We start from the raw sequence: 16,541 nt of genomic DNA, 5'->3' as shown, positions 1-16,541 counted from the left end.
ACTCCTTTACCTATTCATTTGAAGCTTTCAGCAGATGATGGTGTTCTATTATCTGATCCTGAGTACTACAGAAGAATGGTGGGAAAGCTTAATTTTTTTACCAACACCAGGCCTGATTTGGCTTACAGTGTTCAGACTCTGAGTCAGTTTCTTCAGGCACCCAGAACTTCACATTTACATGCTCTGACTCATACATTGCATTATGTTGCTGCAACTGCAGGCAAAGGCATTTTGCTTAATGGTACTGCTACCCCAGTTCTACAGGCATACTCTGATTCTGACTGGGGGTCTTGCCCTGACAGTAGACGATTCATTACTGGTTGGGTTGTCATGCTTGGTAGCTCTCCAATTTCTTGGAAATCCAAGAAACAAAGTACTGTCTCTAAGTCTTCAAGTGAAGCTGAATATCGTGCAATGGCTGCTGCATCAAGTGAGAACACTTGGTTGGTACATTTACTTGAAGAACTTGATGTTGATCATTTAAGACATGTTATTTTGCACTGTGACAATCAGAGTGCAATCCATATTGCTAGGAATCATGTGTTCCATGAACGGACTAAGCATATCGAAATTGATTTCCACTTCACTCGTGACAAGGTCCTTGAGGGGTTATTACAGTTGACTTATGTCCCAACTTCAGCTCAGCTGGCTGATGTCTTCACTAAGGTTCTGCCTTCTGCTCAACAGGACCTTTTGCTGTCCAAACTTGGCATGATTTCACCATTTCCAAGTTTGCGGGGGGATGTTGAATATAGTGCTAGCAACTCAGATTCTAGAAGCAAGCTCGTTCCAGAAACTTCCTCCAAAAGATCAGTGTACTAGCTGGCAGGTTGTTACAACAACCTGAATTCTATTATGATGTAATAATTAGAGCTAAGATATTATGTTCTAAATATCTATGCTATAAATACTTGTATTCTTCCCATTAATCATTATTCAGAAATAAGATCAAAAATTCCCAAAATTCTCTCTCCCTTTGTTCTTCATTTTTCTCTGCTTAGTTCCTCATTTTCTCTGTTTGTAACAGTTTTCGTGGTGGTGGTTGCCATGGGGGTGAAAGATGAGCGATAAAGGTTGAAATAAATCTAGAATAATTAAAGGTGGAATTGTTTTCAAAAAATCATACATAGGTGGGATTAAACTTTTCCATTTTTCCAAAAAAAATGTATCGTGTTACTTGTGGTACTGTTGTATGATCGTATCCTACCTAGATCCTAATCAAATTGTATAATTATTACCGGAGAAAATCCAAGTTTATAACTGTGCTAAACAAACCAAGTTTAGCACATGGAAATTTTGTAATTAAATGGGCTTGAAAACTGTGTACAGGCATTAAACAAATACTTTCCTTTACTGTAGCACCTGACAAATGACCTGTCCTAATACAAACAAGCTAACGGCAAGTTTGTTTGAAACATTAGGAGTGACCACGGTAAAAGCTCACTGCTAACCACGGTAATTACACTTGAGTTAAGCTTTTACCACTCCTTGAATTGAATGTCATGGAGAGAGAAAAAGAAAGTCATTTCTCATCAGCAGTACATAGAGAGAGAATCAGAAAAGGCCATGAGCCAAACACAGAACAAACAAGCAAACGAAAATGGTGAATACCAATAGGAGGGGGGAAATCAAACAAGCAAACGATAACATCTTCCCTTTAGGGTTAACCATACCTTTAATTTCTATATTTTTACTTTGGGTTTTCGTTGGATTTGGCGGCGAAGCCGCCGAAAATGGTGTTAAGGTTTGGTGTCCATCATTAATGGAGCTCAAAGAAGAAGATGATAGTTAAATTAAATCGCAAAAATGTTCCAATTGAACGCCTACCTTATGAACACCGGAGAATTGAACCTAGAAGAAAATCGATCTGAATTCAAGGTCGACGAAACGGCATCACCCAAGCATTCAAGTTCTGGCTCGAAGGAAGAACCAAAAAAAGAATGGGGAGTGAAGAACAACCAGTCAAGTTGAAGAAGAAGAAGAAGCATCAGACAACTTTGTGTAGGAGTGACAACAACTAACCAGGGTTAAGGAGTAGAAGAAAACGACAACTTAACAGTAGTTATCTCTCAAATTGGGGATTGACATTTTCACCCTTACTTTTTGAGACGAAAAGACAAAAATGACATGTGCTAAACAGGTCAGGTTTAGCACAGTTATTAACCTGGGTTGGCTCTTATTGCTGGACCCAATTTTGCAATGGGTACAATAAATTTATAATTGGATCACTACGATCATCATATATTGAGAGCTAGAAAAAAAGTTGTATATTGCTTTTTCTGTTTCTATTTATTGATTACATTTAAAATCTTATTGTTAGAATAAAATGGTCAAAATAGCCCACAAAAAGGAACAAAGTGAATAGCATATTTCATTAATTAGAAGGTGTGACAAGGTAACTGCCTTTATTTTCCAGGCCCAACTACGGGCATAGTGATACCTCTCGTTAACTAGTAAAAAGAGGTGTGACATAAGAGAAGTAGCATTGCTTGGCTAATGCAATGGCCTCCATAGTTACATTATAGTCTATACCTTAAGCATATGAAAACCCGAACACCGGCCCTATCAAACTCAGGTAACTTAAACATTGGCTACATTATGATAGGATCGATAAGAACAGCTATAACTTTTGATTTCATGTACTTGGGATGAGTGTAGCCATCTTCACCTAAATTTAAGAAATCTTGTAAGACCCTTGAAAGGTTAATTAGTTGATTTATAAGAGGTTTTGGAACGGTAATTGGTCCAAGAAGCTCTTCGTTTATGTCCTTCCACGACTCCTCAATACGCACCTGAATCTCCTTGTAGGTTTCTTCCTCGGAGGTACCAAATTGTTTCATAAAACATTCTACAGTGGAGGCAACATGTTCTCTTTCTTGCTCAAACTACAAAAGTTCAATAAATAATATGAGAATAAATGTAAAATTAGTATTACTATCATCTTAATGATGATAATAAATTGAATACTAGTTTCATTATTAATTGATTAAAGGCACACACCTTATGGCCAGCAATGTCATCCAAGAGCCTAGTAAGTATGCATGAGGCTCTAGGAGCCTTAGAATTTTCATTACTGATCCATTCATAAGCATCCTTAGGCACAATCTTTCCCAAGCCGAGAAAATGTATACAACTGATGTACGAGTAACCTGAGCTAACAATGCCATTCTTAAAGCTGTCATCATATGTTGGAATAATTTTTTTAAAACGCCATTTTGCTTCTTGTAGGTAACCTTGGCATGTCGCTGTCAGCTAGAAAATAATTTAGATGAAGTTCGAAACTACATTACACATTGGTTGGCTACATTACTTTGTAGCTTGCCTCATCAAATATTTGTTAATTTTTTTTATATGTTTAATATTTTAGTCTACAAATAATACTACAAAAAAGAAAAAAAAAATATGACTAATAAAAATTAAAATGTTTGTTTTAAAAAAATGTTTAAAAAGATGATGATAAAGATAGACCCCCAAGAAAATGAAATACATCATACATACATATCATGATATCAAGTACTATATATTTCTATTGGAAAAAAAAAAGTACTGTATAATTTTGCATGCCAAGCTATTTCACACATAGTAGTATTTCAATTGGTGGAAATTGATTTGCATTATATTAAAAAAAAAAAAGTGTATTTGCTTTAAACTTTCAAGCAGTGTTGCTTGATTGAGCAGTGTTGTTCTCAAAGCAAGGCTGCCAATGTTGTTCCAATGGTCAACTTTCTGTTTTTATACTTTTTAAATTTGCAAGCAAGTCCTTTTAATAAACCATAGGAGATGCTTTGATAAATAAATTTGTTCTTAGTTTTAATTATTAAAAAAATCTTAAAATACAATTCAGACAATATACGAAGTATTAATTAGAACAAAAAAATCCTTGCTAAAAATGAACATCTAATAATACAAAAATGAGCATTTATCAATACAGAAATGAACATAAAAATTTACAAGAATGAAATTCATAAATGGAAAGGGAGGACGGGACACACGTGGAGGGTGTGTGTGTGTGTGGGGGGGGGGGGGTTGCAGGAATGTTCCCTACCCCGAGCTGTAGGTAAAAATTAGTATAAATATTAGAGTTAATCTTGAGTTGTATTTGGGCCGGGTTAGTTAGAGCTTGAGTGAACTCTAAGTTAGAAGAGCTTTGAGTACAGTGAAGCAGTAAAAGAGAGAGAGAGAGCTAGAGAGAAAAACTGGTTGAGGGATCAGTTGCTTGGGATAAACAAGTTCATTGAGGAACTTGAGGTTGAATCTTAGTTTGTAATAGGTTTGCCCTTTTATGTTAAGAGTTTTGTTTTAAAAGCCCTAGTTGTCGTGGTTTTTTTTCTTGCTTAGAGCCAAGAAGTTTTCCACGCTAAATTCTATCTTGTTTCTTTGAGTTCTTTAAGCTTTATTTATAAATTCCCCAAAAATTATACCATAGTTCCCATACAATACAATTCAACCCCCTCCCCCTTGTATTGTTCATTCGGGTCAACAAGCTACAAAATTAATTTGGTCTAGAAAATTTTTCAATCGAGCTCTACCCTTTGAGGGGGTTTTTTTTAGGAATGAAGTTTAGGGTTTGAATGAATATATCATACCCATACCTATTGTTTAATTTGTTTAAGAAAAATATAATTTGTAAACTCATACCTCAAATCCACAAGGTATGGCGGGTATGACTCATACCATGCCTCTAGGTATCAATTAAAATGTACATTTTGAGGCAAGGAGTGAAGGGTGGTGAGTTGGTGACTAACTAATTTCAATGAGTCACTGTTAGAAAATAATACTACTAAGCAAATACAAATGAAAGAAATCAATTGAAACTAGAAAAGGACGAGATTATCTATGTCCTTAGGATAATATTAGCCCCCACTATAATTGGGATTAAGGAACTAATTTACCCCCAGGATCCATCCTAATCTCAATGAATGTAGTTTTTGTTTTTCTGGAAGTTTTTGTTAAGGGAAGAAGAAGAAAACAGAATTTGATCAATAGAACGTTCTCTGCCTCTTTGGAACTTATAAATAATAGTTCCCTTAAGATATCTGTCAATTGATATTATCCAAAATAAAATAAAATAATAATAGTAAAAATATAATAATAAAAATAATAATAATAATTTGTACAAACTTATCTTCTTCTTTCCTTGGCAGTGGTACTGTCCACTCACAAACTTCACCATTGAAGACTATATTTAACGGTCACAAGAGCAACTGATGAGAATCGATCCCTATTTCTTATGAAATCTGAAGGTAAGCTCTAACCACTTGAAATATCCCTCATTCTTTCAATTAATAATACTTCGAAACGCTTATAGATTATTTTCAAACATGAGTCATAAAATAGAGTGTGTTACAACTTACAAGCCTTTACAAGCTACGATACATAAGTAGATGTTTAGAGGTTCATTTATTAACAGCCCCAATACAAAGAGAATACACATCAAATTTTCCCACCATCTTCAATGTCTCGATACTATTATCTCGTTGCAACAGTTGTCTTTCTCTCTTCTCTATTGATCTTTGGTTTCCACTCTTCAAGACCGAGGAACTACGAAATCCATCTCTTTTCAACAATGCGGAGTACCAATGTGCAGACAATTTAGGGTACCTTCTCAAATCAGGATCATCTAAATCTACGTAATAGAGGCCAAATTCATAACCTCCCGGACATTCAATTACATCCAAGAATGACCATTGGAAGAAACCCTTGACGTTTGATCCATTCCTTTAACATCAAAGATATATAATAAGTTTAACATTACTCCTAATAGCCTTTGTAACTTTACACAAATATATTGAAATTCGCGAGACCACATTATATTTTTGTTAGTTTCATAAATATTGTAATACTACCTCCGTTAAATGTTATGTGCAGCTTTGGGGTATTATTTGTGAGATATAAAATATTCCAAAATTGCACATAATATTTAACGGAGTTAGTATTTGCATTTTTACAATACTCAGTATATTAATCAACAGAATCCCCATGCATCGACCATACATTACAATTTATATACGTAGTACAAGTTAAAAATGAAAATATGTTACATTGAATTTGAATCTAATTTCGTGTATACTTCAAATATATCAACAGCCAAACAATTTAATTTTTTTTACTTTTTCTGTTTTAAACAATTAAAGGTTACTATAGTTAAAATAGTGTAATAATAAGCATGAAACTCTATATGTTAGAATATTTACTGTACAATAATTGCATTGTCATGTGATATACCATTGTATTCATCTAATTGTCAATATTAATAATATCAACTTTTTAATTTATAATGTGTTCTACAGGATCAATCGTATTATTGATAGACAAAAAATTGTTATGTGTTCTACATGATCAATCATATTGATAGACAAAAAATTGTTTTTATAACCCACGCAAATGGAAATAGACACTAAGTTTTAGGACAATGTGTAGAAATATGAAGTATAATACTACGTATGTCCGTACCTTGCTGCATCAAGAAGACTTCTTAAAGAAGTGCTTAGAAAGTCAACTCTTGATGTGTCATCCAATGATGAAGTACGGGTTGTACGTACACCTAATCAATTGTTCATGATACCAAAAGTTAATCACAAATAATACACAAGATCATGAACTTTAATTTATGAACAAACAAGATAATGAACTTAAAGATGAAATATAATATAGAACCTTTTAAACAAATTTTTATACATTAATCGATTAGTTAAAACTTACCCTAAAATGATTAAAAATAAAATAATAAATTGATTATTACTCAATATAAATAAAATTAGCTATTTATTTATTGATAAAGTTGTCTATTGTCTTTAAGAGTAATATTTAAATCCCAATGTGTGAAGTTGATCATATTATTATTCGTATCTTAATAATCTTATTAAAACTTATCTTATACATGCATGAATTATACAACAATAAAATCATATTAAGTAGATTATAAGTTATGTTACTGTGTCTTAATGTACTCAAAATAATGTTTCAAATGTTTTTATATAAGTAAAGAAACACGTACCATTTTCATGAATATAAATTGGAGGATTTCCATAAACTTGTTTGAAATATTCCAGTACTCCTTGCACATACTAAATGCAACAATAACATATGTCTAAAAAAAATCAATAAATAAATAATAAAATTATATGAAAATATCATTGCCTGGATTCTCAATATCTCACCCCATTTCTTCCAAGGACTCCAACATCTGTAGCTGTAAGAAGTAAAATATTGTTAGTGATATGCAGAAATATGCATAGGCAGCATAGCCACTTTTTAAAAAAAGTTACCCAACCCTCTATATTTATCTATATACTACCTCCGTTACAGGTTATGTGCAACGATTGAACATTTTCCCCTCTACTTTATGTCAAATCGTTGCACATAACATGTAACGGATGTAGTATGTCACATCTGGAATTTTGAGAGATTGGTTTTTGGCAATTGGCAAATGGAATCTAACAATAACGAGTTTTAGTACTTTAAAATACAGTTATGTGAATCTTGTTAATTTGAAATATTTAAAGAAAATAGGACAGAAAAAAAAAAAAAAAAAAAAAAAAAAAAAAAAAAAACCTAATATACATTTTTTTTCCTTCTTCTACGAGTAATAATAGTTTTGTACTTTTGTTCTACTAGTATTGCCAACTAATATATATATATATATATATATATATATATATATATATATATATATATATATATATATATATATATATATAGGTTTAATTTATTTATTATTGTAAATATTGTATGACTTTGTTATTGAATTAATTAATGTTTAAATAGTGCGTTGAGATAGATGATCATAATGAGCTTTTATATTATAACATGAGTCCGCATATTAAAGGTAACACATACTTGGACATTTAGCTGCCAAATCGAGTACGGTTGGATCGTCTTTAACTGTTTGAGCAGTGTAAGTGTTTAATCCAATGAAGTCGAATGAGCCTTTAACTAGGTTGCTTTATTGCTTGGTAAAAGATGGAAGTCGCCTTCCTAGGATTTTCTTCATAATGTATGGATAATCTCCATACACTAAGGGATGGATAAACCTGATAAAAATATGCATAGTAAATTAGTAAAATATTAATTATATGCTAAGGGTCTGTTCACTTCAGCTTCATTTCAGCTCAATTCAACTCCAATCAGTTAAGTTAAGTTAAGTTCAGCTCCAATCAGTTAAGTTCAGCTCTTAAATTCCTTCTCTCATAAATATTCATTTCAGCACAGTTCAGTTCAGTTCAGCTCCAACCAGTTCAATTCAATTCAGTTCAGCTTCAATCAGTTCCGTTCAGTTCTGTTCTGTTTAGTTCAGTTTAGCTCAGTTCAGTAATATAAATATGAACATTACAAGCCCTAAGTCTAAGTAACCTAACACTTGCATAAGTTGGGGTACAATGTTTGCTAAATAAAGGTTTTATCAAATACTTCCTCCTATTTTAATTACTTGTAACACAGCCTTGTGACACATGAAATGAGATCGAGATTATACGTGTAAACATATAAATTAATTCAATTTTTTTATGGTTAATAGTGCCTAACCCTTCCCTAATAATCGTGGCGTTAAAATTATTGTAATTAAATAATTCGTTTATCTTCACTAATCACCTTGTAAAACTATGTGTCTAAAAGTTGTATCCTAAGTAAAAGAAAACGGAGAGTGTGTACATAATTATATTCAAATTTCAGGATTGTTGTAGCATTGTAGGCCTGTCAATTTAATTTTTAAACAATATATATAAGCTACTATACAACGATCTGGTGGTCATCTTTTTTTTTTTTTTTTTTTTTTGCATATATGGTGGTCATCCTTAAAATGACTATCATTATGTTAATTTTGAAATAATTTTTGAATTTTTTTAAAAAATGATCCTATATAATTTTCAAAATTCTATTTTTATTATTACTGAAATTAAAAAAAAATCATAAATTAATTATAGAAATATAAAAAAAAAAAATTAATATGAATTAGCATTATAATTAATTTTGACTGAAAAACTAAATAAAAAATCAGACAATAATATTTTAGTATAATAGTAGTCATTTTAAGGATGTTTGCCATAAAATTTACATATAATTAAGGTCCGAATGAGAATTTCCCTGATAACTAATTGATTGAACACTTACCATCCAGAAGCGAATTGATGAACTCTTTCAACTGCATCCAAATCTTCTTTAGTATTTCTTAGAGGAATATACCAACTTGTACAAATAGTCAAACCGATAGATCCATGTTGTCTCACCTATGAATTAAACCATTTATTTTTGTAAACAATTTTATCTTCATAATTAATACAAATAAAATTTAATACTACATCCGTTTACAGTTATTTGCAACATTTACTAAAAATGGGCGCTATCTATTATTTGCAACAAACTTATTTCTTTCCTATTTTAGTAACTTTTTTCTATCTAAATGACCAGAATATCCTTATTTAAAACTTATTAGCACATAATACTACACTTAATTAACAAAACATTATAACCTTAATCTAAATTGATTATCTTTCTCTCTCCTCCTTCATCTCTCGTATCATCTTTCTCTATTTCATCTTTTTCAACTCTCATCTCTCTTCAAATTCCCAACTATCTTACTTGTTGGTTTCAGATCTAATTATTTGTCGGTGGTTTGCTTGATTTGTGGTTGGATTTGGTGGCTTATGGGTGGATTTGCAAGTTTGTTGGGGTCGTTTGTGGGTGGGTTTGGTTGGATTTCGGTGGTTTTAGTGGTGGTTGGGTTTCGGTAGTTTAGCCTGGGTTTGTGGTGGGTTTTCGGTGGTTGTTGGGTTTGTGGTGGGTTTTCGGTGGTATTGGTTGGGTTTGTGGTGGGATTTCGGTGGTTTTGGTGGTAGTTGGGTTTGTAGTGGGGTTTCGGTGGTATTGGCTGGTTTGTGGTGGGATTTCGGTGGTTTTGGTATTGGCCGAACCACCACCTCACGCGCCGCCATCATCGACACGCGCCCCACCGCCGTGTAGCTGGACTCAGGCCGGAGCTAGGGAGCCGGCGCGTGGCACCCAGATCGGCGCGTCGCCGCCGCTGCCGTCGTCGGAACCCAACTGGACCTTGACTTCTTCTTCAATGGCTGCGCATGTTAACCATTCTTGATTCTTTACTCCAAGCTCAAACCCTATTGGCCTTAAAACCAATATGATTGGCTCTTCAAAAGAATTTCCCTCTTGATCCACATCAGGTGGTTTTGGGTTCGTGGGTAAGGTTTCGGTGGTTTTGGGTGGGTTCGTGGTTGGATTTTGGACTTTCGGTGGTTTGGAGTGGGTTTGTGGTGGGGTTTCGGTGGTTTTGTTGTTGGGTTTCGGTGGTGGTTTCGGGTTCTGGATGTCAGTGGGTTTGGTTGTTCTGGTGGTTGTCGGTGGGTTTGGTGGTTCTGGTGGTTGCCGGTGGTGGTTTTGGGTTCTGGGTGTCGGTGGGTGTGGTGGTTCTGGTGGTTGTCGGTGGTGGTTTTGTTTAATTGTTTTTCTAGGTAGGATTAATACTTAACCAAGTGTCCTTACTTTTCAATAATCATACTTTAAAAGTTTTGCCTAGGAGTCCGCGCATGACCCTTTGTTGCAAATAACCGTTAATGGAGGTAGTACTTCATGTTATTGTACATACCTCGTACTTCTGTTTATATAGATTTACTACTGATGCATGCCCTAGTATAAAGTTGTGAGCTTCAATAAAAGGAGATAGAGAAAAGAATGAAGCACAACAATTCGGCTCATTGATTGTGATCCAATGTAAAACTCTATCCCCGAATTCTTGGAAACATATATTTGCGTAGTATGTGAAGTCTTCACTGTAAATCAGTGAGATCGAATACATAAGAAACGTATTGAATTAGAATGAACTCAAGAAGATATGAGATTAACTTTTTTTACGTACATCATTTGCTTATTCATCCATCCTCCATATGCATCTTGAAGATATTGTGGATGATCATTATGTAACAATGTTACATGGGGCTGAATTCCTGAGAAAGGAACACGAGAAATGATAGATTTTAGGTCGGAATGTTATTATTATTGTTTTAATACAATTATTATTAACGACTTACCATTTTGGATTAGTTCATTGATCAGATTATTGTAATATTCCACAACTTTTGGATTGACATAACCAGTTCCATCTACAAAATGTAGGAAAAATATTGAAATACATGAGCAAATCTATCTATCTATATCTATCTATACTTAGTATTTAAAAACACAAACCATCATCCTCATCATGCCACATGTAACTTTATTTTTCACCAATGTCACATATCACCTCTCTTCATTAATTAATCCATTTTCTTATTTTTAAAAAAAGAACTAGCTTTAATTCAATACATGTATGAATGTCATTTGATTCATTTTCCTCAACTTAATATCTTCTACGTACAATTACATTCAATTTTCACTCTTTCTTCTCCTTTATAAAGTCTTCATTTTGCAATTAAAATATATTATAAAATAATATTGTACACCTATAACATCCCGTGCATTGCAAGGGTTAGAAGGCTATTAAATATATAGTAATGGACACCCTATGTCCCTTAAAATAAATTTATTTTTTTATACCACATGTAAACTTTATTTTTTACCAATGCCGCATGTCACCACCCATCATTAATTATGTATGAATGTTATTTGATTCACTTTCCCCCAAATTACTATCTTCTATAATTCTGTCAAAAAAAAAAATACTACCTCCGTTACACATTATTTATTGCAACGATTTGACTTAAAGTAGAGAGGGAAAATGTCTAATCGTTGCAAATAATATGTAACGGAGGTATTATATATCTTCTATAATTACATTCAATTTTTTTTAATCCCTTCTTCTCCTTTTTAAACTATTCATTTTCCAATCAAAACATATTATAAAATAAAAATTTATATTGTACACCTATAAACATATCGTGCATTACACGGACCAGAAAACTAGTTAAATATAGTAATGGACACCCTCTATCCCTTAATTTAAATTTATCCAATTCACACTTCTAATGACAACATTTATTACCAAAGAAATATGGAGTATACATGTGAAAGTTATGAAAGAGTATATTTCTTGATTTTTGATATAAAATAATATCATCAACATTTTTTTAATTTATCCAAATTTTAGTTTCATTTATGTAAATTTAATCCCCCCCCACCCCTCTCAAAAAAATGTAAATTCAATTTTTATTTTATAATGTCTCAAAAAAAAAATTATATTATTGAGCTAAAATTTTCAAAAATAATATTTGCATTGTAGATATTAATAGACTAAGGGCTTGTTTCAATTTAATTGGGGCAAAACTAAGCTGAACTGAATTGAACTGAATAGGGTTTAAATGAATTGTTTATGAGAGAAGGAAATTAGGAACTGAACTAATAGGAGCCGAACTAAACTAAAATTAAGATGAACAGAACAAACCCTAATTGTGTCCATATTATAATGTAAAAAAGTAAACCGATTATATTATCATTCAAATACAATAATAGTCATATTTTAAAGGGCCACTATAAAAACATCCAATAACATTAGGGTTTGTCTTCAAAAATTTTTATTTTTTTTTAAGGACAGAAAATGCATGAATTTGCTGGGGCAAGAGAAGGTGAAGAAGGAAAATACATTTATCAAGTCAGGAATAAAACATAAGTAGATAGAGATAGACAGAAAATGAAAGTGAAAACAACTAATAATAATATTTTTTAAAAAATTATAAAAAAAAAAAAAAAATTGGAAATGGTACTTGGGATTAATCTTGACCAAGAGATGGAGAATCTATAAGCATCTAACCCTGTATCTACCATCAACTTGACATCATCCTGCAAGAATTATTGACAATAAGCGACATATCAAATTAATTTGTTCCTACCTAAAATATACTACTGTACAATTTTACAAGCCATTAAAAAAAAACCATCAAAGTAAATTTTTTTAAAAAAATTATAAATAAAAAGGAAAATTTGATAAAAATAATCTCAACTATCACCCGTTCGCTTAAAATAATCCCAACTTTGGATTATTTTTAAATAATCCGCATTTTAGGGGTCATTCGCTCAAAATAGTCCCAACCGATTCACCTAACTTGTTAAGGCTGTTATAGCAGGTTTAGGTGACACGTGTCACCATGTGATTGGTTGCAAAATTAAAAAAAATAAGAAAAACCTTTTAAAAACTATAAATAAATAAATAAAAATCAGCTAATTTTTGAAATCTAGTGATTCATTTTGAAATAATTTTTGAATTGTTTTAATAATTTTCCTAATTAGTTTTTAAAATTCTGTTTTTATTATTATTAAAATTAAAAAATAATTTATAAATTAATTTAAAAAATATAAAAAATAAATTTAAAATATGAATTAACATTTTTAATTAATTTTGATATAAACACTAAATAAAAAAATTAGCCAATAAAAAATTAATATTAGTCATTTTAAGGATGATTATCATAAAATTTTCAAAAATTGTAACCTTATATTTGTGATACTGATCACACGATACATTGTTGACATCTTTACCAAAAACACCTACAAGAATATAAATTCACCAGGTTAAATATATATACAAATTAAACATATATGTGGAATATGTATACCTCAGAAGAAAAAACGCATTTTGAAATGTGCAAATTGTAGTGCAAATTTGTTGCCAATCACAACCTTGGGAACAAATTGTAGATTTTGCTGATAGTTTAGTATCTTGTGATATGAAAATAAACATCGGTACACTCTTATACTATTGCACCTCACCACCACCACAACCAGGGGCGGACTTATGAAGGCACAGGGGCCAGGGGGTGGCACATGTTATCCTTGGGAAAAAAATATATATATATTTGCTCAAATAACAAATTAAAGGGTGCTATTTTTCATGTTAAAATATAAGAGACCTTTTACGTATATAATACAACCAGGTATCTTAGGTTCTTAGATTTACTTTTTTTTTTTTCTGAAACAAATTACTTTAACTTGTATTTGTACATAATTTTTTTTTTCTTTGAAAGACTCATTTAAGTATAAAAAAAAAAAATGAAAGTATTAACTAACTTATTATTCATTATTCTTAAATACTCCTTAATATATTTATTTTTAGTTTTATATGAGTAAAGCAATAACTTTATTTATATCAAATAAAATAATTTTATAGTATACTTTGTATGTACTTCTCCTATTAAACATATGGAATACTTTTTAGTTTGATCATACTAATAACTAAAATATAAAATATTCTACCTTTAATTTGTAAATTGAAAATTTATCTACCAAAAAGAATTTTTTAAGTTAAAAGCTAATTGTTAAACAATATATATAGTATAGAACTTTTTTCTATTTTTTTTCCTTATTATTCTATGCTACCGTGGTTAGAAATCCTGGATCCTCCGTTGACTACAACTAACTTATTTTGTCACGCGCGCCCCTCATTTCTACCTTCCACAGTTCATGTTGTCAAGCCTTTCGTTCTTCTTTGTTACCCCATGCTATATATATTGTGCCTACGCTGCACCCTCTAACTTAGCCCACATGAGGCCACAACATTATCATATTCCAACTCCGATCCAAGTCTCTCATGCTAGCGCCAATGGATGCGTGGGCGACTAAGATATACTGGTGAATGGTGACAAAAGGTCATATGGGGCACCCGTGGACTTCCTAGGGTATGTATCCGGTATCCTTCATCGTATAGAGATATAGAAGTCATATGGGGCACCCATGGACTTCCTAGGGTATGGATTTCATATAGCACCCATTTGATTTTAGGTTCGCGTAATGGGTGCTCAAGACCTAAACAGGCTACAAATGGACTGAAACAAACTTTGATGTGCTCACCCTACAATCCTACATTTTAGGGCAATGAAGACAATGGTCTACCATTAATTCTACCCAATTATACAAGATGAGATGGTACATGGCCTTTTGTGGTGCTATTTAGAAGAGATGTACAAAATTTGGTTCCAGCACTCAAATTAGCAAGGACGCCTATATATGTAGGATTCTTGCCCCATTTGTACTTTCATCTTAACATTATTGTAAACTTTCTCAAAAGCAATCTTTTAAAAACATCGTTACTCTTGTGCATCATGTATGAGCGTAGGAAAACATTGTTACCATTAATGTATTGTTTATCTTGGGGTATAATCATCTTTTCAAGTATCAGTGAAGGGGTACATGCGTCTTTTCATTTACTAGTTGAGGGGTACATGTGTCTTTTTATATACTAGTTGAGGAGTACATGTGTGATTTCCTCACCAAACAGTAAATGCAAATTGCAAACAGTAATTGACATCTCACCAAATTACTGAATAAGTGACCACGTTTTTTTCAATATATATACAAAAATGTCACCAGATTAACAAAAATTCATTTATCTGGTAGATAAACTTGTATTTGCTGCTTTAATTTTAATTGAAACATTTTGTCACACTTTTGCATTGTATGTCGATCACCTCTTTTGCTTCTCGTATCTTCTAAGGTCCACCCTTCTACCGCAAGCAGTATGGGATTGTGATGATATAATAGGATTAATTAATTATGTGATGAATCGTATTTATTAATTTAATCAAATTTCTAGTTATTGGTTTATAATATTTCCTCCATTTTCCTAAGTGTTATTAGCTTTCCGTTTTTATCCATTTTTTTATAAGTTGTACTCACTTTTAATTTTTTTTTTTTTTTAATAACTTCCTATTTATTTTTTATAACCTACAACCCAACTTTATTGATCCAATTTTATTTAATATGAGTCTGACACCTGCCCGGTGCTGGAAGGTTGGCATCAATTACCCTCTATATCTCTCCTCTTTAAAGCAAAAGTACCTACAAATCGCTTAGGAGTTGAGGGGAGTGTATGGTAAGGGAATCTCTACCCTCAACTCACTTGGTAGGATACAAACTCGGGCAAGAAACTTACCATATATGTCAAGTGAACAACCGCTTTGTTGGTAAATGTATAATGCTGTAATGCATCATGTAAAAAATATCTGAGTTTGGGGACTCCCTTGTCTAGCATACATGTATACCGAAATTAAAATTACCTTTTTGGATATAGGTATCCATTATACTCGGAGACTTTCCATCCTCGAAAGCCGCACCCTCCACCTACGTACACATGCAATACAAAGTAACACTGGACTTGTAAGCATACCTTTCAATTCCTGACCCGACCTATAACTCGACCATACCTGAATTACTAAGAGAACATGAACCGACCTGACCCAAATGACTTGAAATTGACCCGATTTGACCCATGTATCATATTTTATAATGACTCAAACAACTCAACCGGTCAACCCAAACAGACAAATAACCATATTGTAAATGAAAGAGCAATAATAACATCTTACTTGGTGGGAAGAGGTGCCAGATCCAAAAATAAAATTGGAAGGAAAATCATCTCTGGTATAATCCAATGCTACAATAAAAGAATGTTGCAACAAAACTTGTAGTAATACGAATATACTTGTTAACACAATCAAAGATGATTGAGGAGAGATTTTACTCAATTTCATAATTAGAGTTTGAAAAATGCAAGTTAAATTTGTCATACAAATAGTGATACAATTTATATACTAAGCACGTCTTTGTTA

The 16,541-nt window shown here is 32.2% G+C and overlaps 2 protein-coding genes across 2 annotated transcripts; both read right to left on the bottom strand.

Annotated features, from left to right (window-relative positions):
- Positions 1-2,591: 2,591 nt before the first annotated feature.
- LOC110715120 (probable sesquiterpene synthase) lies at positions 2,592-3,167 on the bottom strand. The gene is made up of 3 exons (XM_021893695.1): positions 3,150-3,167; positions 3,001-3,105; positions 2,592-2,885 (listed from the first exon to the last, which is right to left on the bottom strand). Exons 1-3 carry the CDS (start codon positions 3,165-3,167, stop codon positions 2,592-2,594), a joined length of 417 nt encoding a protein of 138 aa, XP_021749387.1.
- Positions 3,168-5,011: 1,844 nt separating this feature from the next.
- Positions 5,012-16,026, bottom strand: LOC110715119 (beta-glucosidase 11-like). The gene is made up of 11 exons (XM_021893694.1): positions 15,990-16,026; positions 13,430-13,485; positions 12,705-12,780; positions 11,037-11,108; positions 10,865-10,952; positions 10,580-10,778; positions 9,109-9,224; positions 7,141-7,192; positions 6,998-7,067; positions 6,454-6,544; positions 5,012-5,718 (listed from the first exon to the last, which is right to left on the bottom strand). Exons 1-11 carry the CDS (start codon positions 16,009-16,011, stop codon positions 5,397-5,399), a joined length of 1,164 nt encoding a protein of 387 aa, XP_021749386.1. The 5' UTR covers positions 16,012-16,026; the 3' UTR covers positions 5,012-5,396.
- Positions 16,027-16,541: the final 515 nt, after the last annotated feature.

The sequence above is a fragment of the Chenopodium quinoa genome, unplaced genomic scaffold (assembly GCF_001683475.1).
Source record: "Chenopodium quinoa cultivar QQ74 unplaced genomic scaffold, ASM168347v1, whole genome shotgun sequence".
NCBI lineage: Eukaryota > Viridiplantae > Streptophyta > Magnoliopsida > Caryophyllales > Amaranthaceae > Chenopodium > Chenopodium quinoa.
This window is presented reverse-complemented; position numbering and strand designations above follow the sequence as displayed.